The 22,916-nt window shown below is 36.0% G+C and overlaps 1 protein-coding gene across 2 annotated transcripts in view; it reads right to left on the bottom strand.

Annotated features, from left to right (window-relative positions):
* OSTN (osteocrin) overlaps positions 1-22,916 on the bottom strand; it is a 46,761-nt gene that overhangs the window by 23,428 nt on the left and 417 nt on the right. The window contains exons 1-3 of one of the 2 annotated variants that reach the window (XM_081537365.1): positions 19,993-20,060; positions 4,634-4,732; positions 1,942-2,156 (exon numbers count right to left, since the gene is read on the bottom strand). In XM_081537365.1, coding sequence (XP_081393491.1) covers positions 1,942-2,156; positions 4,634-4,732 — 314 coding nt within the window. In that variant the 5' untranslated portion in view covers positions 19,993-20,060. Of the gene's footprint in view, positions 1-1,941; positions 2,157-4,633; positions 4,733-19,992; positions 20,061-22,916 lie in introns of those variants that run through there. The other variant, XM_081537354.1, reaches the window with a different exon arrangement.

Here is a 22,916-nt window from a genome sequence, read left to right as displayed (position 1 = left end):
CGAACATTAAATGTTCACCAATTTCCCCTTATTGCCTGTAAGTTGACCTATGTTAGTAGATTATATCTCCTGATATCTTAAAGAAATTTTTATGATGAAACCTCCATGTAGATCATATATATTTATATTTATGCAATATTATAAATTCATGATCAAGTTTTACATAAACATTTACATGTTGACTTTCAAATTATTTTGTAGACTGTGCTGCAAGATCCAGGAATCAAAGAAATTCTGTTTATTAGAAGGCACAATCTTTTCTCCACTTATCCTTTGCGCTTCCATATTCTTTTTTATAAATTGCTTTTAAATGTATCTCTTCTTGCTTTGTGTTATAGTTGGTTAAAAATATTTCTGCTTTTAATTGACGTGTGATTTATTTGAGGGACAGAGATTATATTTTTCTTCTTTTTTCCACCATAGTCCAACACAGTGCCTAGAACGTAAGTGAAACTAACTTGTATTTTTTAAATTAAAATAGGATCTGAATTTCAAAATACAGATGTGGAATTTTTGTCAAGTATATGTAGGATAAATCTAGTCCCAGAGTGATTTTATTTCCTAGTGTTGCTTTGAGAATCTTTCAGAACAGAAGCCTAGCATTCGCATCCTGTATGTTGAAAATCAAAGTGAAAGCCATATCATTCACCAGAAACAAATGTGACAAGTCCTAGAATTCCAAGTGACCAAGTAAAACTGGACTAAAGGATGTGGAGATGAGTGCAGGAAGAAATAAGATGTCAATAAATGAAATTCTCCATAGGATTTCCTAAGGAGTTTGCTTTTCTCTTGTAAGCAATGGGAACTTTTCATGAAAAAAATTTTGTGTTAGATGATTCTTTTGGTAGTAAAAGGTACAATTGGTGATCTAAAGAAGTGAAGATGGTGGTGGAAGAAGAGATGAGGGAAGACTGGAGAAAGAAAAGGTGAAGAGATCATTTAGGTCAGAATTAAGAAAGTCTTCATGTGAAAGGCTATCTTGGAGATATTTAACATATGAAACAAACAAGATTTAAAGAAGTTAGTGAAAAATGAAGTGTTTCAAGAAAAGGAGTCCTGTGAGCAAAAGGGATCCTAGTATATTCCCCAAATTCCAGACTATGGGAACTGGGTAGTCTCCTGGGCCACTGCTAATACAAAGTGTCTAGAACAAGGAATAGATTTTGAAGAGGTAGAAAATGAATTTAGTTTGGAATGACTGCTTTAAAGTACTGACAATTGCTCAATGATTAAAGAGAGATTTAATTACTTTAATTTTATTATAATAATTAACAGCTTGCAAAATTCTCATTTGATTTTTATGGAGGTAAGTAATTATCCCTATTTTCCAGATAAATAAGCTGAGGATCACAGAGTATAAGATCCTTATACAAGTCACACGGCTAGAAATAATAAGAAATGGGACATAGACACATTTGTTTTGACTCTAGGTCCTGAGAGATCTTCACTACCTTCTTGGTATAGGAGAAGGGACTTACTCATATCATTTGGAAAGCTTTGTAACAAGGGTAAAAATAAAAATGAAATTCTAGTTACCTCTATTAAAGAGAAAACTTAATTGACTGGAACATTTATCTCACAGTATACAGTTTTGCCCTTACCTCCCAAATGCTGTATGTCTTTAGTAATAATTACTTTGTATCTACATGCAACAGAATCTTCTTCAGAAAATATTTTGACAAACATATTAGTGCATATTGTGCATATTAGTGGCAAATTCAATTTTAAGTACTTTGATAATTCAAAAGTGGCAGTCACTTTGCTCCCCAAACTTTATTTCCAAAATGATGCCTTTAAACTCAGAAATGAGCTAAGACACTTTCAAATCTGTTTACCTACAAGACTTTCATTGTACTTTTTTCTATGTAGAATTCTCTGTTTTTCAACCCAGTGTGGAGGAACTAGAAAATGAAAATGTTCCTTCTCTAAGAATTCACTTACCTCTGTTTACCTTTATGACTTACAGAGCCAGCTGAGAGTCTGTCCAGGGGAGAACCAAACCCAGAGAAGCTTCTTTTCTTCTTTGTTTCAATCACGTCATTCTCCAGAGACACAAGTTCATCAAGAAGTAAGAGTTTTGCTGCCAGGTCAGTGGCTGACTTCTCTTCTCTGACTGTGGGTGATGACTGAACACCTAAGACTCCAGAATCAAAGGCCTATTGGGCAAGAAAAGTGAGTCCATTCATTAAGAGAAAGAGTATACATACACTCATCTACATTTGGATTTTACTATTTTTAGCTGACATGTCATGAAACTTGGTTTCTCATGGAGCTATGATCCAGAGAGAAAGACTTCTGAGGAGAAAAACATGTAGGGTTGAAATTTATCCAAAAGAAATGAAAATAACACACACACACATATACACACAAAGAAAGAAAGGAAAAACTCCAGACCTGCCTCTAAAATTTAGTATATTAACTACTCTTTCAGATTCTTTCCCAGTAACAACTGCATTCTTATTACTCTAATAGCATTTTATCTATACTTCTTCCATCTCTACAATTATTACATTTTCCCTTGTATTATATTAACTACAACATATGTATGTTGCATATTAGATTGTGAGTAACTTCAGGTCAAAGACTATGTCTCATCAGCTTTTTGTTTGTGCTATTCAATCCCTATTCCAGTATTTTGCTCATTATTATTGCACTAATTAGTATATTTCTGATGAATATTTATTGAATGAATTCTGAAAAAATATAAACCTTTTGCTATTTTCTTTTCACTATTCATTCATTCATTCAAACCACTAAACATCCACTATGCAGGTCCTGTATTTGACCGAAGAGATAAAAAAATAAGAAAAATCCGATCTGTGTTTTGAGGGAGCTTTACCATCTCTACCAGTGTGATTTACTAACAAATAGCAATCAGTATCTGTGGCAAGTCAGAGCTATCCCAAGGATTTTATTGTCCCATGTCAAATTTCTTATTTGTTTATTTACACATATTGCCACTTGGTTGTCCCTCCAAGTCATAAAAGTGTAAGTGTCTGGTTTATGAAGTCTGTCTTCCTTTCTCAGGTCCAATCACAGCATTTTAAAAAATGCTCCTATTAACAATCTGGAGTCATTCTGCAGTCCAGGGGATGTAACTTCTTTCCCAAGAGTTTGAGAATATTCCCCTCCGAGCGGAAACATTAACTACAGCCAGACTCTTGGTGTGAGCAGGACTCATTTTTTTTCACATCCTGTCTTTGTTTTTGAATTGTTTATCTCATTCTCTTTCTCTTCCGTTCATTTTTTTCCCCCAATAAAATGAAAGAGTAGCACTTTCTAAACCTTTTCATCACCGACTCAAACATTTCTCTTTTGGAATACTTCCAGTCTGCCTCAAAGCTCTTGAGACTAATGGCCATTGAACTTCTTTCCTAAACAAATCAAATCTGCTCTAAGTATGGCTAGTTCTTCTTGGAAAACCCCTCTTGCCCTGCTCTTTCTGATTCCTATCAGGAGTGACTGATATCAGATCCTCTTGGTAGCAGAGGCTGAGATGGTTAGATATAATACCCAACTCAATGGATGGGAATTTGAGCAAACTCTGAGAGACAGTGAAGGACAAAGGAGCCTCGCATGCTGTAGTTCGTGGGGTCTCAGAGAATCGGACACTATTCAGCAACTGAACAACAGCAACAACCTCTTCACTCAGTGCACACTCTGAATCCCCATATAATTTATTTATCCCCTCTCTCTGTCTCTTCTCTATTCTGTCCTGAGTACTGCCATGAAGTAAATTATCTTCAAACACTACTTTCATCATATAAAAAAATTAAAAATCTGTGTAACCCTTTGTTACCTACAGTGCAAAGTCCAGAACTCCTTTTAAAAAATCTTACCTTCTTTTACTTCCTTACATAAACTTGGAAGGATAGAAACTAAAGAGGGAATAATCACGAGAAAGAAATTATGACGATCAGGAGAAAAACCAAAGGGCAAAGTTACGAGATCTTTTATTGTCTCTCAGAGGGTCCTCCAAAAAATATGTGTTCATTCTTCCTACTGCTATACATACACAGTCAATTTTTCTTTCTTTTTAAAGATATTCTTAATCCTCAGGAAAAAAGGCACAAACCTTTTGTAAAACTTGCTCTTCAGTAAAATGTATTTCAGATTCTCACTTCATGCTATTTAAGAAAGTACAAAGAATGCATATTTCTCTTAAGATCAAATGAACCAAGTTAACTTTTCTTGTGTCAAGATAGCCTCTCATTTCTTTTCCTTTGTAGTTCAATATTGGCAGCAAGTAAACATTTGTAGAGTGATAAAATTTTGGCCAAGTGACTCAAATCCTGACATATAAACAACTTTAAATTTCACATAAAATCACTTCATCTTTATATAATTCATTAAATTATATATATATATGCCTAAAATTATAATGAATTTTCTCTTAAAGTTTTTGGTTTATGGAATACCAATCTTTGTTGTTATTTACAGTTTTTTTTCTTTTAAATATTTAGATACCATGTTTTCTCTGAATCCATTGTGAGGACACAGCATAGAAAGAAACATCTATTTAGTTGATTTCTGTGTTATTGAAACTTCTCCGTATTTGTCAACAGCACCTGCTACTGACCTTAGGAAAAATGATTTAAGTTCATTAAAAAATATGGCCCCTATTTTCCATTACCTCTGTTGTGACACCCACTGAAAGCACTTTTCCTGAGCTCCAGAGCATCAGTGTCATAGTCAGGATGAAATGTGCACTTGCTAATCTCCAGTCCAGCATCTAAGGGCCACACACAACAGGGTTAACATTCATTAGTTTGACATATAAAGATAGGAAACAAAAATGCATGTAAAGCTTGTTATAGGCAGGTAATAAACTAAATTATTCAGCTTCTCTACATTGGAGTGCACCTTTGCAACACTTAAATTATACTTAATAGAGGCTGTCAATCTCCCAGAATGAATTCTATCAAGGCTTCATTTCCATGGAAACCTAGACTGGAGTTGTACAGCTATAATCATAATTTAACTCAAAAAAACCCAAGTCTGAGGAATCTAGTTTGTGGAACCTTATTCTTTGAGTGTCTAATCCACAGGTTACAACATCATGTACCTAAGGAGAAATGTGTTAAATTGACCAAGTATGATAAACCAACCCCTGCTGGGGTTTGCGGTGAACAAGAGAGAATGTGCTGTGTCTAAAAGCAATTTTATATGACATTTCAAAAACATCACTGTTCCAATAGTAGAATATCTTTATGTTCTGTGATTTAAAAGGATTTTTTGATAAGATTCAAAAGATGAACTTCATAGAAAAAATTAACAAATTACACTATATCAAAGTTGAAATTTTTCACGTGATAAGGTACAGTAAACAAATTGCAACAAATAACAAATTACAAATGAAATGTATTTTGAACAGATATAAAAAAGTAAGATTAGCATTTGAAACATTTACGTAATTCTGATAAGTAAAATTTAAAAAACAGACACAATTAAATAAAAATGGGCCAAAGTTTATAAGAAAACATGTATTTGAAAGTTCATAGCCTCATTGTTTATAGCAGTGAAAAAATGAATCAACCCAAGTACCTTACTAAGAAGGAAATGAATTTGTCAGTTGAGGTACATTCATACTGTAGACTTAAAGCAAACAATTTAAATATATGTGTTATCTATGTTTCAAACAATATGTGTAATTATATGCATGGATTTAAAATAGAGAATATCTGAGGGGAAATTAGAAATTCTATAACAGTATATATGCCATGCTACCATTTACCTAAATTGGAAATACATAAAGCAATGTCCTGTATTTTGAAATCTAACCTATAATTAAAATAGAGACCAGTGGAAGTTGATTCATGACTGATTGCTTCTGAGGAAAGTGGGTGAGAATATAAGATTATGAAGAAAACATAGGGATTCAGATTTTACCTATATAAACAGAGGAAAGCCAGCAAGTCAAAAGGTTACATTTATTAATTCTGTGTAGTAAGCACAAACATGTGTCATTGACACTTTTATGAATTTTTACATTAGTAAAGCACTATAAATCCAATTAAAGCTTATTTACGATATAGATTAGACCTTCTGGCTGCCAGCCTGACTGCTGGTTAAAATGGGAGGCCTTGCCCTGCTGGGAGAAGATCTCTGGCTCTGGGCTACCAATAAAAGCGGCTTGACTTCTCCACTTGGCACATGACATTGGGAAGTCCCCCAGTTAATCATTAATAAGAATTCTCATCAAACTTCTGTTTCCTTAAAAAAATCATTTGGAAACCTGCAGGGAGCAAAAAGAAGAATTATTCATTCTGAATAATTTGATTTGAGACTCATATTTGCCTCAGTAATAGTATGATCTTGAGTGTGTGTTACTTAACCTGTTGAAATTTATTTTCCATATTGGTGAAATTGAGGAGCAATGCTGACTTCAAAAGAACTTTGAGAGGTTTGGATTAATTCATCTATAAACTCTTCACTGAATATATTGTTGTTCAGTTGCTCAGTTGTGTCAGACTCTTTGAGACTCCATGGACTATAGCACTCCAGGCCTCCCTTTCCACCACCAACTCCCAGAGCTTGAACAGACTCATGTCCATTGAATCAATGATGCCATACAATCATCTCATCCTCTGTTGTTTCCTTCTCCTGCTGCCCTCAATCTTTTCCAGCCATCAGTGTCTTTTCCAATCAGTCGACTCTTCACATCAAGTGGCCAAAGTATTGGAGTTTCAGCTTCAGCATCAGTCCTTCCAATGAATATTCAGGGCTGATTTCCTTTATGATTGACTAGTTTGATGTCCTTGCAGTCCAAGGGACTCTCAAAGGTCTTCTCCAACAGCACAGTTAAAAAGTATCAATTCTTCGGTGCTCAGCTTTCTTTCTGGTCCAACTCTCACATCCACACATGACTACTGGAAAAACCATAGCTTTGACTAGGTGGACCTTTGTTGTCAAAGTAATGTCTCTGCTTTTTAACATGCTGTCTAGATTGGTCATAGCTTTTCTTCCAAGGAGCAAGAATCTTTTAATTTCATGGCTGCAGTCACCATCTGCGGTGATTTTGAAGCCCAAGAAAAGAAAGTCTGTCACTGTTTCCATTGTTTCCACATCTATTTGCCATGAATTGATGGGAAAGGTTGCCATGATCTTCATTTTTTGAATGTTGAGGTTTAAGCCAACTTTTTCACTCTCCTCTTTCACTTTCATCAAGAGGTTCTTTAGTTCCTCTTCACTTTCTGCCATAAGGGTGGTGTCATCTGTATATCTGAGGTTATTGATATTTCGCCTGGCAATCTTGTTTCCAGCTTGAACTTCATCCAGGCCAGCATTTCTCATGAGGTACTGTGCATAGAGGTTAAATAAGCAGGTGACAATATACAACCTTGACGTATTCCTTTCTCAATTTGGAACCAGACTGCTGTTCCATGTCTGGTTCTAACTGTTGCTTCTTGTCCTGCATATGGATTTCTCAGGAAGCAGGTAAGGTGATTTGGTATTTCCATCCCTTGAAGAATTTTCCATAGGTTGTTGTGATCCACGCAGTCAAAGGCTTTGGCGTAGTCAATGAAGCAGAAGTAGATGTTTTATTGGAACTCTCTTGCTTTGTCTATGATCCAACAGATGTTGACAATTTGATCTCTGGTTCTTCTGCCTTCTCTAAATCCAGCTATGACATCTGGAAGTTCATGGTTCACATACCATTGAAGCCTGACTTGGAGAATTTTGAGCATTACTTTGCTAGCATGTGAGATGAGTGCAATTGTGCAGTAGTCTGAACGTTCTTTGGCATTGCCTTTCTTTGGGATTGGAATGAAAACTGACCTATTCCAGTCCTGTGGCCACTGCTGAGTTTTCCAAATTTGCTGGCATATTGAGTGCAGTACTTTCACAGCATCATCTTTTAGGATTTGAAATAGCTCAACTGGAATTCCATCACCTCTACTAGCTTTGTTCGTAGTGATGATTCCTAAGGCCCACTTGACTTTGCTTTCCAGGATGTCTGGCTCTAGGTGAGTGATCACACCATTAAGATCTTTTTTGTGTAGTTCTTCTGTGTATTTTTGCCACCTCCTCTTATATCTTTTACTTTTGTTAGGTCCATACTATTTCTATCCTTTATTGTGCCCATCTTCGCATGAGATGTTCCTTTGGTATCTGTAATTTTCTTGAAGACATCTCTAGTCTTTCCCATTCTATTGTTTTCTCCTCTATTTTTTTATTTTTGCTTTGATCTCTGAGGAAGGCTTTCTTATCTCTCCTTGCTATTCTTTGGAACTCTGCATTCAGATGGGTATATCTTTTCTTTTCTCCTTTGCCCCATAGCTTCTCTTCTAAAACAGCACCTAGGCATCTAAAAAGAGCTGATCATGATTATTTCTCTAAATTAGGACAGAAGAAAACTAACAGGAAGAAATGTAAAAGTTATCTGGTAAAAAATACCAACCAAAAACTGCATTACTTATTCTTTTAGAAAATCAAGCATTGAATCTTATTTTTCCTTCTGATTTTGCTGATATCTTTGACTTTCCTCAGCAAAAGGTAAGATATATTAAAAATGTAACTTTTTTTTAACAATGATCTCATATTTCTGGCATATCTTTAAAAAAATAACTCTTCCATTCACTCAAAGATAAGCTTATAATTCTGATGTTTTCTTTCCACTTTTTTTTTTTAAATCATCTTAAAAAAAACAGTTTCAAAGTGTGACGTTTTTCAATTTTATAAGCTTTCCCATGTGGACTTTCTTCATCTATTTTTATGTACATTTTACTAACCCGGTTTCTCTTCATCTCTGCAATCTTATAAACAGCACAGGATGATGGGTGCTTATAATATTGATGATCATGTCTGAGGTATATATTTTTGTTCTTGGGTGTATATAGGAAAAAAGTCATAATGTGTCATCTTACAGATAACCACATCCTCATTATTTGGATAGGGAGAAATAAAAATAAATGTTGAGTTTAAACACACACATTTAATGGTTTAAAGCCATGCTTGTAGCCAGTTAACCAAAAGGCCAAGTTCCTAAATATGGCATTTGGTACACTAATGAAAACAAACACCCTGGCACCTGCCACACAAAAGACATTTGATTAACTAGTTGAAACTTGATTGCTACAAAATTAGAAACAGGAAATTATAGGGAGGGAAGGAAAAGACCAGGTTCAGCTCCATTTCCCTATTTTGTTGATAGTGGGTAAATATAGTCCATGACTAAAAATCTACTCAGCACCGTGTACACTGTGAATTATAGAAAGAACACTCAAAGGATGTTCATTGTGTGACTATATGACAGTGGAGGCACCTGCAGTTTTTTTTCTACAGTCATAATTTTAATTGAGAAATTTTTGAATAATAGTCCTCTAATGTGAGGAGTTTCCAAATAGATGGTGGGCATGAGATCTACCTTATAAAATTAGGTGTGTACTTCATTTTCAGTCAATTGGTCTCCCATGTGCACATATTGTCACTAATGATTTTGCTGAATAAACAAACATCTTACATTGTGTAACATCTTAACCTTTGTTTCAAAGACTCATGCAAGAACTCACTATACCCTGAAGGGATCATCCAATCTGTGGCTAGAGTGGTGGTGGCAGGAGGAAGACCTGATGTTTTGTCAATGAAGTTTGGATTGCAGATAGACAGCCACAAGGCTTCCCTTGTGGCTCAGCTGGTAAAGAATCTGCCTGCCCTGTGGGAGACCTTGGTTGGAGCCCTCGGTTGGGAAGATCCCCTGGAGAAGGGAAAGGCTGCCCACTCCAGTATTCTGGCCTGGAGAATTCCACGGACTACAGTCCCTGGGGTTGCAAAGAGTCAGACATGACTGAGCAACTTTCGCTTTCACACATATTCCTTTAAAACATTGACAGTACACACTGACATATTAAAAATTCTGGTTTAATTATATTTAAAATAGGATTAAATGAGAAGTCTGCTAAGACGAAAAAGATGTTGGCATTATTAACCATCAGTGCTGCAGTGAGTCATACTTATTATGAAAAATAATCTCTAAAGTGGGCTGGGCTAGGAAAAGAAAAGATTGGCAACCATTCTTTGATGGTTGCCAATGTCTTTGAGGGCTGGTGTTAAAGAAAACCAAATCACTCAGGTGACTAAAGAAATTTCTCCTCAACAAGGTCTGACTTAGAGATAGTGGATCTAACCATTAGCAATTCATGAGAAGACTAAATTTTTAGGTCGAGTCTAGATAATTTTTTGGATGTTTTAATTTACTAATTTCTTAATTGGAAATATACAAGATAGACTCTACCCACCTTACTTTCAACAGAAATTAAAGTCTTAATTAAATATAAAGTACTTAAAAAAGTAATTAAACTTAAAAATCCTCTCCCACTGTGACATTGCAAGGCATTTAAGTGAGATTTAACAGGACATGTTGTGAAAGGTCCCTAGTTCTGTCACTGGGAAATGGCCTTGTGAGCCTGCACATAACACTTCTCAAACCTTGTTTGTCTGAAAACAGGGATGGTCTTCTAGGCAAGTGGTGGGTCAGGTTGGTCCCACAGTAAAACTGAAAAGCAGAGTAAATTCTAAAGTGTACCCTTTGCATGCTAAGTTGCTTTGGTTGTGTCCGACTCTGTGTGACCCTGTGGACTGTAGCCCCCCAGGATCCTCTGTCCATGAGATTCTCCAGGCATGAATACTGGACTGGGGTGCCATGCCCTTCTCCTTGGGATCTTCCCAACCCAGGGATCCAACCCGAGTCTCTTATGTCTCATGCATGGGCAGGTGGGTTCGTTACCACTATCACAACCTGGGAAGCCTGATACTGTAGGCTACTTCTACAGTGTAGCCTTTATCCTTCTCCATAAAGTCATGCTCACCCGAGTCTTTTTAATAATAGAGGAAAGCTTCCAGCATAGTAGATAATAGAGTAACTACCTTTTTTCTTATTGTAAAGGTGAGTCTAAGGGACAATGGTTAACACAAAGTCTGTATGATAGAGACCTGAGCTAGGGGTTCTGAGACTCAGGTCCTGCTCTTGCTTGGCTGCTATTTCACTGTATGATTTTGGGCAAATGACCTCTAAAGTTGCTTCTAGCTTTTGTAAAGACTGTTGCTGAATCCGACTCTTTTCTGATGGAAGCACAGACACTGTATGTTGTTGGTGTAGGTTTGGCTGAGAAAACCTTTCTGCCTTCCCTCAAATAAGGTGAGTCTATGCATAAGACTTTTCATTTAGGTTTTCACATAAAAATACTCCTCATGAATTTTAAGTATTTTTAGCTGAAAAGAGAGGGCCTTCAAGTCTTCGATTTTAAGATTTCATTTGCAGCGATTCTATTTCATAAGTGTATTTTAAGAAAGAAAAAAATGCTATCAATTAAGTTATGACATGCAAATCAGGTGGAAGGGCTTCCCTGTGTCTCAGTGGTAAAGAATCTGTCTGCCAATTCAGGAGACACAAATTTGATCCCTGTGTCTGGAAGATCCCCTGGAGAAGAAAATGGCAACGCGCTCCAGTGTTCTTACCTGGGAAACTGCATGCACAGAAGAGCCTGACAGGCTACAGATCATGGGGTCGCAAAAGAGTCGTACAAGACTGAGCAACTAAATAACAACAGCAATCAAGGGTAAGACATTCCAATTTTAGAGATGTTAAATGTGCACAGAATGGATGAAATATGCTATACCTATTTACCTTCAAATATTTGCTTGAAGTTTTTTTTTTTCTCATCATTCTTAAGAGAGTATACTCAGTTCCCCCACACTTTAGAAACAAAGATGTTACAGCTGAGGGAAGATCCAGATGCCCCAGTATGCAGCAGTTATATCTGCTTTTTGGGGGTGAGAGAAAGGATTGTGCAATATTTCATGCAGTATTAGCTATAAATTCTAAAAAAAATCACATAATGTTGGGAATTCCCTGGTAGTCCAGTGGTTGAGAATCCAGCTTACAATGCAAGGGATGTGGGCTCAATTCCTGGTCAGGGAACTAAGGTCCCTCATGCCTCGGGGCAACTAGTGTTGCCCAAGCACAGCCAGTGTTCCCCAACAAAGATCCTGCATGCTGCAACTAAGACCTGATGCAGCCAGAAAATGAGTAAATTTTTTTTAAATCACAGAATTATAAAAAATTTAAAGATTTGACTAAGTTCCTATTTCTCTGCATTTGTTATTAACAGTGTGTCTAAATAAAATAATCAGGTAAAATAATCATTTGAATATTTTCAGAGTACTTACAAGTCTTAGTGTTACTGGATGTGCCCAGTCTTTTCATCGTGTCCAACTCTTTGCAACCCCATGGACTATACTCCACCAACCCCATAGACTGTATATAGCCCACCAGGCTCCTCTGACCATGGGATTCTCCAGTCAAGAATACTGGGGTGGGTTGCTGTTTCCTACTTCATATATTAATGGATAAAAAATTACTATTACCATTATCAAAAGTTCTTATTTTAAATACAAAAATAGGAATTTTTGATAATAGAAAATTTCAGATATATAGAAAACATTTCTGTGATGGTGAGGAAAACTCAGAATAAGACTTGAAGGACAGGGATAACTGTCTTTGTTGTGCTAGTTAACCTTGAGCAAGATGCCTAAACTGTCAAGTTGTCTAATAAAATTCATGTATGATCTATGATCTCACATTTTAATTAATTAAATTTGCTTAATTTAGAATTGTTTAATTTACAAATAGCACAAATCATTATGGACTTGCCTTGTTTGCCGAATAAGAGCAATAAAACATGTATTGTATGTTTAATATTATTATTGAGAATGTATAAAGATATACATTTATCTGTGAAAAAACACTGCGTCATTCTTATTTTATCATAGGTAAAACTTTTCAATGGAAACTCTAAATTTTCCATGAAACCATTTTGTATAAAAATGATTATTATTGAGCACAAGGTAGGTATTTGAAGTCAAGTTCTTCCAGGGAAAGTAAAGCTTATATGCAGAGTGACACAGGGAACTTGGAGCCATCTTTAAAGTCTATGTTAAAAGTCAAGAGGATACATAACAGTTCGACATTATAGGTATAATCTTAATGTTTCAATGAGTGACATTTGAACCGGGCATTAAGGTTGTTTCCAGTTTTCATTGATGGTAGAAGAAACCAGATGCTTGAGACACTTTCCTGCTGGAAAGCAGACACCTGGACGCTGGAATTTCTTCTTGATTGGTGCTGCCATGCCACAACCTTTGGTGCAGTCAGCTCCACAAACAAGAGAACTAACTGTGGCTAAAGCACTTAGAACTTCAGAAGTGGGGATTAATTTCAGATCCTCTTAAACTCAAATACTAAATTTAAAGTCATTGAAGATTTTCACCAAAGAGCAATTGAACTACAACTGGTTGCTTCTATCACTAGCATATACATTGTCTGTTTCATTCTCACTGAAATACATCTGAGAAATACTCATGGTGTTTATTTTATTTAAAATTCTTTTCGTGAAATTTGCTCTTTTCAGTAGATTGTGTGATGGGCATTTGCTTGATATATTGAGTATGATTTTGAAAGGAAGGTGCAAATTGAGACTGAGAAATTTAACATTTCCTTATTTTAAAGAAATGAAAATGTCAGGAATGCATTCTTTCTCATTTCTCATTGTTCTTCTATCAGCAGTAGTCAATTTTCCAAAGTCACAAAGCCAGTTAGAAGAGCCAGAACAACAATGCAATGCTTTCAGCCTCTCAGTTTCCTGCTTTTTCAAGTTTAACTTATTTGTGGAAGTGTAAAGCATTTGAATATGGTCTTGGAGAAGATTCTTGAGAGTCCCTTGGACTGCAAGATCCAACCAGTCCATCCTAAAGGAGATCAGTCCTGGTTGTTCATTGGAAGGACTGATGTTGAAGCTGAAACTCCAATACTTTGGCCACCTCCGGCGAAGAGTTGACTCATTGGAAAAGACCCTAATGCTGGGAAGGATTGGGGGCAGGAGGAGAAGGGGATGACAGAGGATGAGATGGTTGGATGGCATCACTGACTCGATGGACATGGGTTGGGGTGGACTTAGGGAGTTAGTGATGGACAGGGAGGCCTGGCGTGCTGCGATTCACGGGGTCGCAAAGAGTCAGACACGACTGAGCAACTGAACTGAACTGAACTGAAAGCATTTTCCCATCTCCAAAACAAATTGCTTATAAAGTCAGATGTGTACGGATGAGGTGTTCTTAATGTGACAGACACCTGCATTTTAAAATGACTTTCCCTGAGTGCTACAAATCAGGAAGAATGATAATTTACTAGTATACATGTGTTAACTGACTTTATTCTGTCTGGCACCATTTTTGTTCTTTTTCAGACACTATTGCCTTCCAAAATCATAAAACTTTGTTGTTGAATACGTCAATTTTTTTTTCTATTTTGAATTTTCAACCATACTGCTAGTATCTTTCTTGCACAAATTTAAGAAGGTAGAAACCTACCATGATATTAGTAACATCACATTATTAAAAAGCCCAGATAAGTAAAGTATGTAAATGTTACTGTAAACTCCTTGAGGGTAGGAACTATGTCATGTTCACTATTTTATGTCAGCACCCAACATAATGCCTGGCAGGGAGTCAGTGTTGAAAGAATGAATGAATGAAGCAGTCCTTTGCGGTAGGTAAACAGAAATGTGGGACAGATACTAACTGATATGGAAACTAAGGCTTAATCATGGGAAGAGATTTGCCCATATATGATGAAGTTATGCCAAACTCCTGGTATGTCTGTTCATGTTTCACATTACAGATTCTCATTCTAATGAGAGGGACATGTGTCCTTCCTAATCATTATTCCAGTAAAGTTTAAGATTTCTCCTTATCAAACACTAATTTGCATTTTGATCCCTGAAATATTTTAAATTTCTTCATAGAAAACTATGTCCTCTAGAAATAGAAGAGAACTTTGTGTATGATTGTGTACAATACTGGTAAGGGAACTTGTTGTTTAATTCTAACAGTTAATAAATGGGAGAAAAAAGAATCTTCAAAACTAGAGATGGTGAAATGTTAATAAAATTGTGCACACACATGCTATTTGGTCATTTGATACAAGCCACTTTTAAGTGATGTGAAAAGGCATTCAGAGAGTAAAGTTGGATAAATGAAGCTAAACATGGCATATATATGCATCAGGATAGTGTGGACTATTACCACCTCCTTCACTTTTTACTCCACTTTGTACTTGCATATACTGTTTAATGGGCTTCCCAGGTGGCACTAGCGGTAAAGAACGCACCTTCCAATGCAGGAGACATGACAGACATGGGTTTGATCCCTGAGTCAGAAAGATTCCCTGAAGGAGGGCATGACAACCCGCTCCAGTATTCTTGCCTGGAATTCTTGCTTTTGTTCCATGGACAGAGGAACCTGGGGGGCTACAGTCCATGGGGTCACACAGATTTGGACACGACTAAAGCGACTTAGCATGTATGAATACTATTTAATAAAATAGTAAATTGCATTTTAATTACATTAAATTAGACAATATAATCAGTGAAAAAATACTCTAAAATATAAATAAAAGCCCCAAATATATTTTATAATACTCAACAACAAGATGCATTTATTAGATATACTCCGTTTATCAGTCACCAAGGATATAGACATGAATGAGACACTCTTTCTGTCATCCAGTTGCTCACAGCCTGGCGGAGATGAAAACTCCTCGGCCACTGGCGCTGCCCAGCCAATGATTTCCTCCTACAAGAGCAGACTCTTCCTGTAATGCTTTCATTTCCTTCAAGTACAGTTGTTGTAAATAATCTTCTTTATTTTAATGTCTGCAAGGTAATTTATTATTTTGAAATCTATCTCCTTTCATCCTCCTAATAGTCAAATTATGATTTATATGGAAAATATTATAATTCTATTTTTTAATAGATGAGCTGACTCAGCTCAGGTTACTTCCTCATCTCCTGACTCCTGGTATTGTAGTTATATTTTCTAATCCAAGAAAAGTGAGTTAGTAGAAAGATATTGGTTGTTCTTAAGTTACACAGACCTGAATATGACTCCTGACTGGAAATGTTACTTAGCTTCATTGTTTTAATATCTTCACCAGGAAAATGGGGCAAAAACTTACTTTTTAGGTTTATTATAAGGACTAGAAATAATACAGGTAAAGGGACAGGCATAATGTGATAACTTGTTAAATAATAGCTATTATTATCCTGATACGAAGGGCTTCTCTCCTAGCTCAGTTGGTAAAGAATCTGTCTGCAGTGCAGGAGACCTGGGTTCTATTCCTGGGATGGGAAGATCACCTGGAGAAGGAAATGACAGCCCACTCCAGTATTCTTACCTGGAGAATCCCATGGAAAGAGAACCCTGGCAGGCTACAGTCCTTAGGGTTGCAAGAGTCAGAAATGGCTTAGCAACTAAACCACCATATCCTAATATTGCCTTCTAAAAATGGCAATTTGTCAAAATATTTCTTTTTATTCTTTTATTTTTATGAAAAAATTTTATCCTTCTTCATTTTAAGGAATAAAATTGGACCTTGGAATTTAGAATTATAACATAGTGATAGAAAATAAAATATAATAAAATAATATTGACTGAGGGAAGGAAATTTTACTAAAGAGAGTTATAAATGGCAATCACTTTTAACATTTAATGTTATAGTATACTATGCATTATCATTAATTTCAGCCATAATATTTCTATTAAAATATTAGCATAAAACTATGAACAATATCTGGCTTCCCAGGTGATACTAATGGGAAAGAGCTTGACTGCCAATGCAGGAGACATAAGAGATGTGAGTTTGATCCCTGTGCCAGGCAGATCCCTTGCAACTCAGTCCAGTATTCTTGCCTGGAGGATCCTATGGACAGAGGAGCCCAGTGAGCTACAGTCTATGGGGTAGCAAAGAGTTGGACATGACCAGAGCAACTTAGCAAGCATGCACGCATGAACAATATCATAATGAAAAGAAAGCAAAGGGAAGAAATCTGTTATACTTAAAATATAATTATTCTTTAAACTCTTATTATATTAACTGAAGTAAAATTTTAATTGAATTTTAAATGATTTATACTTTGTTTTATGGTTCATAAAATATCTCTATTAATTTTATTTTTTTAAAAAAAATCACTAATTATGTTGAGTCATGGTTTTCCCAGTTTTTGTAACGTTGACAGTATAGCATAGTTGGGGTGTGTAATGGAAGCAGAGCCAGCATGGGTGTTATGGTAGTTAAGGACTTCACTACAGGAACTAGACTGTACACAAATATGGGAGCAGCCAGGAAGGGATGGACTGTGGAAGAGGAAGAGGAAGAGATGTCACTTTTTAAATGTCTTAGTGCCCTGGCATGGATGGACAAGTCAGAGTTTGCAAGGAAATGCAACCACCAATGTGGGAACACAGGGAAGTCATGGAGAAGTCCATGGGAAGGTTCTTGGAGAGGACCATGGAAAGCCACAGCTCTTACTTGGTAGGCCAACAGCCAAGTTATCAGTGGTGGCCCAGCTGATATTTTAAAGGTGAATTTTTCACAGTGGTTAGAGCCTTGTGTCATAGGGACATAGAGTTTTAGAAAGGAAGGAGGCTATCATCAGAAACTGGAATTTACTATTTTCAGTAAGGGCTTCCCTGATAGCTCAGTTGGTAAAGAATCCACCTGCAATGCAGGAGACCCTGGTTTGATTCCTGGGTCTGGAAGATCCCTGGGAGAAGGACAGGCTACCCACTCCAGTATTCTTGGGCTTCCCTTGTGGCTCAGATGGAAAAAAAGTCCGCCTGCAATGTGGGAGACCTGGGTTGGATCCCTGGGTTGGGAAGATCCCCTGGAGAAAGGAAGGGCTACCCACTCCAGTATTCTGACTTGGAGAATTCCATGGACTATACAGTCCATGCGGTCACAAAGAGTTGAATGCAACTGAGCAATTTTCACTTTCACTTTTCACTTTCATTCTCAGTAAATGGAGAGAGCCAGACTCAAAGGTAATTAACTTATCTAAGGAAGAGGAGATGAAAGGGAGGTATAAAATGGATGAAGAGAGGGTAAGCAGAAGGAGGCATGGCAGAAGAGTTGGTTCTGGAGGGAGTGTGTGCTTTGTGCTGAGATCAGAGCTGATGAGGCATCGTAGATAAAGGAGAAAAGGCAAAACTAAGCAACAGCCAGTTCATGCCAACCAAAGCACCAGTAATTACTGGCCAGTGATGCCAACCACTGCTCCTGTGAGTTGCCCTGAGAATTATTTGGAGAAAGGAGGAGAACTCAGCTAAAAATATCTCTAATTAGAGAGATCTTCAGGGACATAGAAGTTGGCCCATGTAGAGAGGTGTCCAGGGCTAGGAGGGAACGTGTGACTCTCCATTTGTATACACACAAACTCTAGTTTTACTAAGAAAGAAGGAAGCCCCTGGGAAGCTGAGTAAAAGCTGATGAAGTCAGGACTGAGATTAGAAGGCTGTTTTCTTGACTCCAAAGCTTGTGTTCCTCTGATAACATTGAATCTAAGCAAAGATTGTCTGGTGGGTACAGATCACAGTAGATGAATTGTTGGTAAGAAGGTTAAATTAGATGATGTCTAAGGATTAGCCCCAGGATTCTATGATATTGATTCTTCATTCTCTAATATAGTGAAAAGTGATAGATGTGGGAGCTTCCCAGGTCATTCTCACATTCAATATCACTGGCACTTTTAGTTCTTTTGTCTGTTTCAATAATACTCTGTGCTGTGCTTGCCTGAAGTTGCACAACTGCATAATGACAGAGTTAGGGTAATATTTTGAGACTTCTCAATTTGAGTTCTGTTCCAATCTAAATTATTAACTAATGTTCAAATCATGAAAATATTTGAATAAGTTAAAATTGTACCCCTAAGGTCCCCAAACCTAGTCTCTAAACATAACTGCTTGTTTATTGCTCATGATTCATTGTATCAGAATCAGTTAAAAACCCTGAGAAATAAAGGGAGAAAGCAAATAACCTTAAATACCTTAAGTAACTTACTGAATGAAGCCACATTCAATTAACTTATAAAGAGGAGACTTGAATGCATATCTACAGGAAGCTCTCCTTAGAAAAGTTCTGTAAGAGTGCTGAAGAGTAATACCAAATTAAAGAGAAGATGCAAAATGTGCCTGATGTTTGTGGGAGACCATTAAATATACTGCTATCAATTCTATAGCTTACCTGAGCACTGAAATCATCATAAATCATTGTTTATCTAATTTCTAGAAAGATAACTCAGAAATATATAGTAATCACTTTCCTAAACTTATGGAACCTATAATTGGAATTCAAAGGAGTCATATTTTGTTTTGCTAGAACTGAATGTGTAGACTGTACACAGTTTCCACAGATCAAAAGTTGAAACAACCTTCTAAATTTCTTCTTAAACAGAACTCAGGCGTATGTTTCAGATTAACACTTATTTCAATCATTAATAGCAAGGGCACTTCAAATACTGAAGAATAAACATGACCTAAGTCTATTTTAAACTAGGTTACTAGTATCATATTTGTCTATTTGAGTTTCATAAGAATAAAAGCACTGGATAGTATAGGTTTGAAGAACATAGAACATATAATTTGGTTAATTTAGGGATGTTTGTTAAGTTCTAATTTTAATAGAAACAAAGATAAGAGAGAAACCTAAGGTTTTCTTTTCTACCTAAGGTTTTAGAATCAGGCCACTTTGTAACTTTGGTTTTCTTTTCTACCTAAGGTTTTAGAATCAGGCCACTTTGTAACTTTGAAAATTTCCTAACACTGGACATATTTGATAAAAGCAAAATTAATATATCTAACACTCTTATAGGATCATTATTTTGAGTTCCCTTTGTCTTTATTTTGAAATAGAATATAAAAGCAAAATCAATATAATAAACATAAAATGCCTGAGTAAACAATTATCTCTACCCTAAGTTTGCATTACAAAATATCTTAGATATTTTACTCATTTTTAGAGAGGATAATATTCCCAAAAACATTTCTAATTTTAACAAAATCAAGATATAATCAAAGCATTTGAAAAGTATTCAAAAACTTTTTAAAAAACAGTTAAAAGGAAAAAGTTTAACTCGTTATCAGCTTTTATATTTAACTTACCTTGTGAAAAATCAGGAGAGTCTAACTTTAGAGTCTTGTCTGTGCAGTTTCTCCCAAACTCAGCTCTGATGGTGAGTTTTCTCTCTGAGTTTTTATAGTCTCAGTTATACACCCCTCACTCCAATCCCTGCCTTTGCTTTCTCTTACATCATTTCTACAGATTTTCCACTGAACATTTTCCCAAGATCCTTCTCAATCTCTCTCTCTCTCATTCTTTTCTCTCTCTCTTTCCTCACCTCTGTCTCTTTTTCTCTGTTTCCCTCTCCTATTCTTCTTTTTGATATTTATTCTATCTATTGCTTTGACCATGAAATTTAAGTATCAATGGGAGAATGAGCTCTGGAAAATTTAAGTATACATTTAGTATTGTGTTCAGTCTTAGACTCACCACCTCATCCCGAGGTTTCAGTCCAGCTCTGATAATTACAAATCACATTTGTGAAATAAAATGCACTAATATTCATTAAATAGAAAGTCACTAGGCCATTTCAAAAGAAGATTTAGGGAAACAAAATCAGAAACACAAACTGATTTATTGATGTATATTTTGGACTCTTAAATTAAATGATCATGTGTGGAAATGGTGAATAGTTTCAGCCTCAGTCAGGTGCACAGTTTGAAACTGACAGCTACTTCATAATTAACATTGCTATACTGGGAAGGCTGTCACTTACAAACCTAAAATACTGAACTGTAACATGTGGGCTATAAATGCATACATTGTACTCATTTTTATCTTGCTTTTGTTCTCTTGTATTTTAATTAACTTTTAACCAAAACATTCCTGCCTCTGTCTGAAAGTTTCCTTCATTCCCATTTTTACTAACCACATTTGAAACTTCACAAACATGAATTATAAAAAATGTTAGTAAGTACTTAAAGGAATATGTTGTCATATCATTATTAGCTCACTTAAGTCACCAGTAGATCCCCATTTGACAGATAGAGACTGAGGCTAGATAAGTAATTTAATGAGATCACACAGCTAGGAAGCAGCATTAGAGCTAGATTTCAAATACAGATCTTCTTAATTCCATATCCAGTTCTTTTCCCACAACTTCATGCTGTCTCATTATTTAAGAAGCTGGAAAAGAGAATCCAAACCAGATCAACTGGCACAAATAGAAATAAATTTGTTCTTTTTGGTTTTACTTTAAAAGCCATTTAAAATATTATTCGCTAGTGTAGGAACTATTACATGGTTTACTTAGATCTAGACAGAGAACTGACCAGACTATACTGAATTGGTGGGACAGTAAAATGCTTCATTTTTATGAAGGGTTTCCAGGGATAACATATGTCTCAACAAGCTTGAAATTTGAGTACTTGGCAGCAATAGTTCACAAGTCAAGATAAAAATACAGCCTAATTGTGGATCCTTGTTTAGACATTACTGCAATAAAACGATTATGTTAACTTGAATCCACATGATGGAAAACTCTCAATATAGATTTAATGGATTCATCGTAATGCTACTAGAAGCTGACATTCTTGATGTACCTTCCGCCCTTATTTGAAAGGCCTCCCTTAGAGTGCTGACAAGTGATATCTGTGGCTGATTTATTCCAGATCTATCCCTGCTTAGACAGTCCAAAGATTCCACCCTATTTGTGGATTTTGTTGACCTAATTCAAAAATTTGACTTAACTGTTCTGTAGCAGTAGAAATAGCAACAGTTTATTCCAGGAACATAACCACGGTACATTTAAGCCATTTATGCAGGCTTCTGAACATTATAAAGCCCTATGTAAATTACTTATACATTTATACATAATAAAGAAATTGTTACTTAAAAGCGAGAGTAGAAATAGAAGCATATGAAGACACTGAAGGAGAATAAACAGCCAGTAATACAGAGACTAGGATGAAAAAGAGAAAAAGTATTACTAAAAACTTACATCATTATTTAATTCTCATAATAACCTTGCTAATGAGGCATTATTATTATTATTATATAACAGATGGAGAAACTAAATATCAAATATGTGAAAGGGTAGCCAAAGTGCTCACACTTAAAATGATACACACTGCTGTGTATAAAATCGATAGCTAGTGAGAACCTAGTCTATAGCACAGGGAATTTGTCTCAATGAGCTGAAGTGATCTAAATGGGAAGAAAATTAAAAAAAAAAAAGGGATGTATGTATACAAATAACTGATTCATTTTGTTGTACAGCAAAAAACTAGTACAACATTGTAAAGCAACTACACTCCAATAAATTTTTTTTAAAAAGGAATGAGGCCAGAAGACTTAGCTTTCTGTATCGTTCAGGATTCTGGCAATAAAGAAATGGTACATTCAAACTGAATAATTTGAGAATAATTTATTGTGGGCAGGGTGTGGAGGAACCAGAAAGGATTGTGCAGTATACTGAACCCCCAATAATAGCCAGGTATTCCTAAGCCTGAAGGATTAAAAGTGAGATTACAGGGACCCAGAACATAGGGATCTTGGTAGAGAAAGTTGCTTGGCAGAAGTGTAACTTTTCATCAAGGGACACAGGTAGTTAAGAGTGATCTACAAGGATGGGAACCTATGAAACAAACACTGATATTTCACTCTGCTTGCTGGATACAATCTCCTGTGGTATTTACCTCTGGTCAAACCTGAGAGATAAAGGACTCAGCATGTTGTTTAACCTCAAAATTGCACTAAGAGACATACAAATGGCATTCCTTGTAAAGATCAGCTTGAGTGTGAATGCCACCATTACCCACACTGTTATGCCATACTTCCTGATGCTTTTTTTTAAGTCAGGTTTATTGAAGAGTAATTTATATAAACAAAATTCACCCTTTATTTTTTTTCTTTTTTCTTTTTTTTTCTTTCTTTTTTTTTTTAATAAATTTATTTATTTAAGTTGGGGGCTAATTACTTTACAATATTGTAGTGGATTTTGCCATACATTGACATGAATCAGCCA

This window comes from Giraffa tippelskirchi, chromosome 2 (assembly GCF_054371585.1).
Source record: "Giraffa tippelskirchi isolate mGirTip1 chromosome 2, T2T-mGirTip1v1.2.pri, whole genome shotgun sequence".
Lineage (NCBI taxonomy): Eukaryota > Metazoa > Chordata > Mammalia > Artiodactyla > Giraffidae > Giraffa > Giraffa tippelskirchi.
The sequence above is the reverse complement of the archived record's forward strand: the minus strand, read 5'-3'. Positions and strand labels throughout refer to the sequence as shown.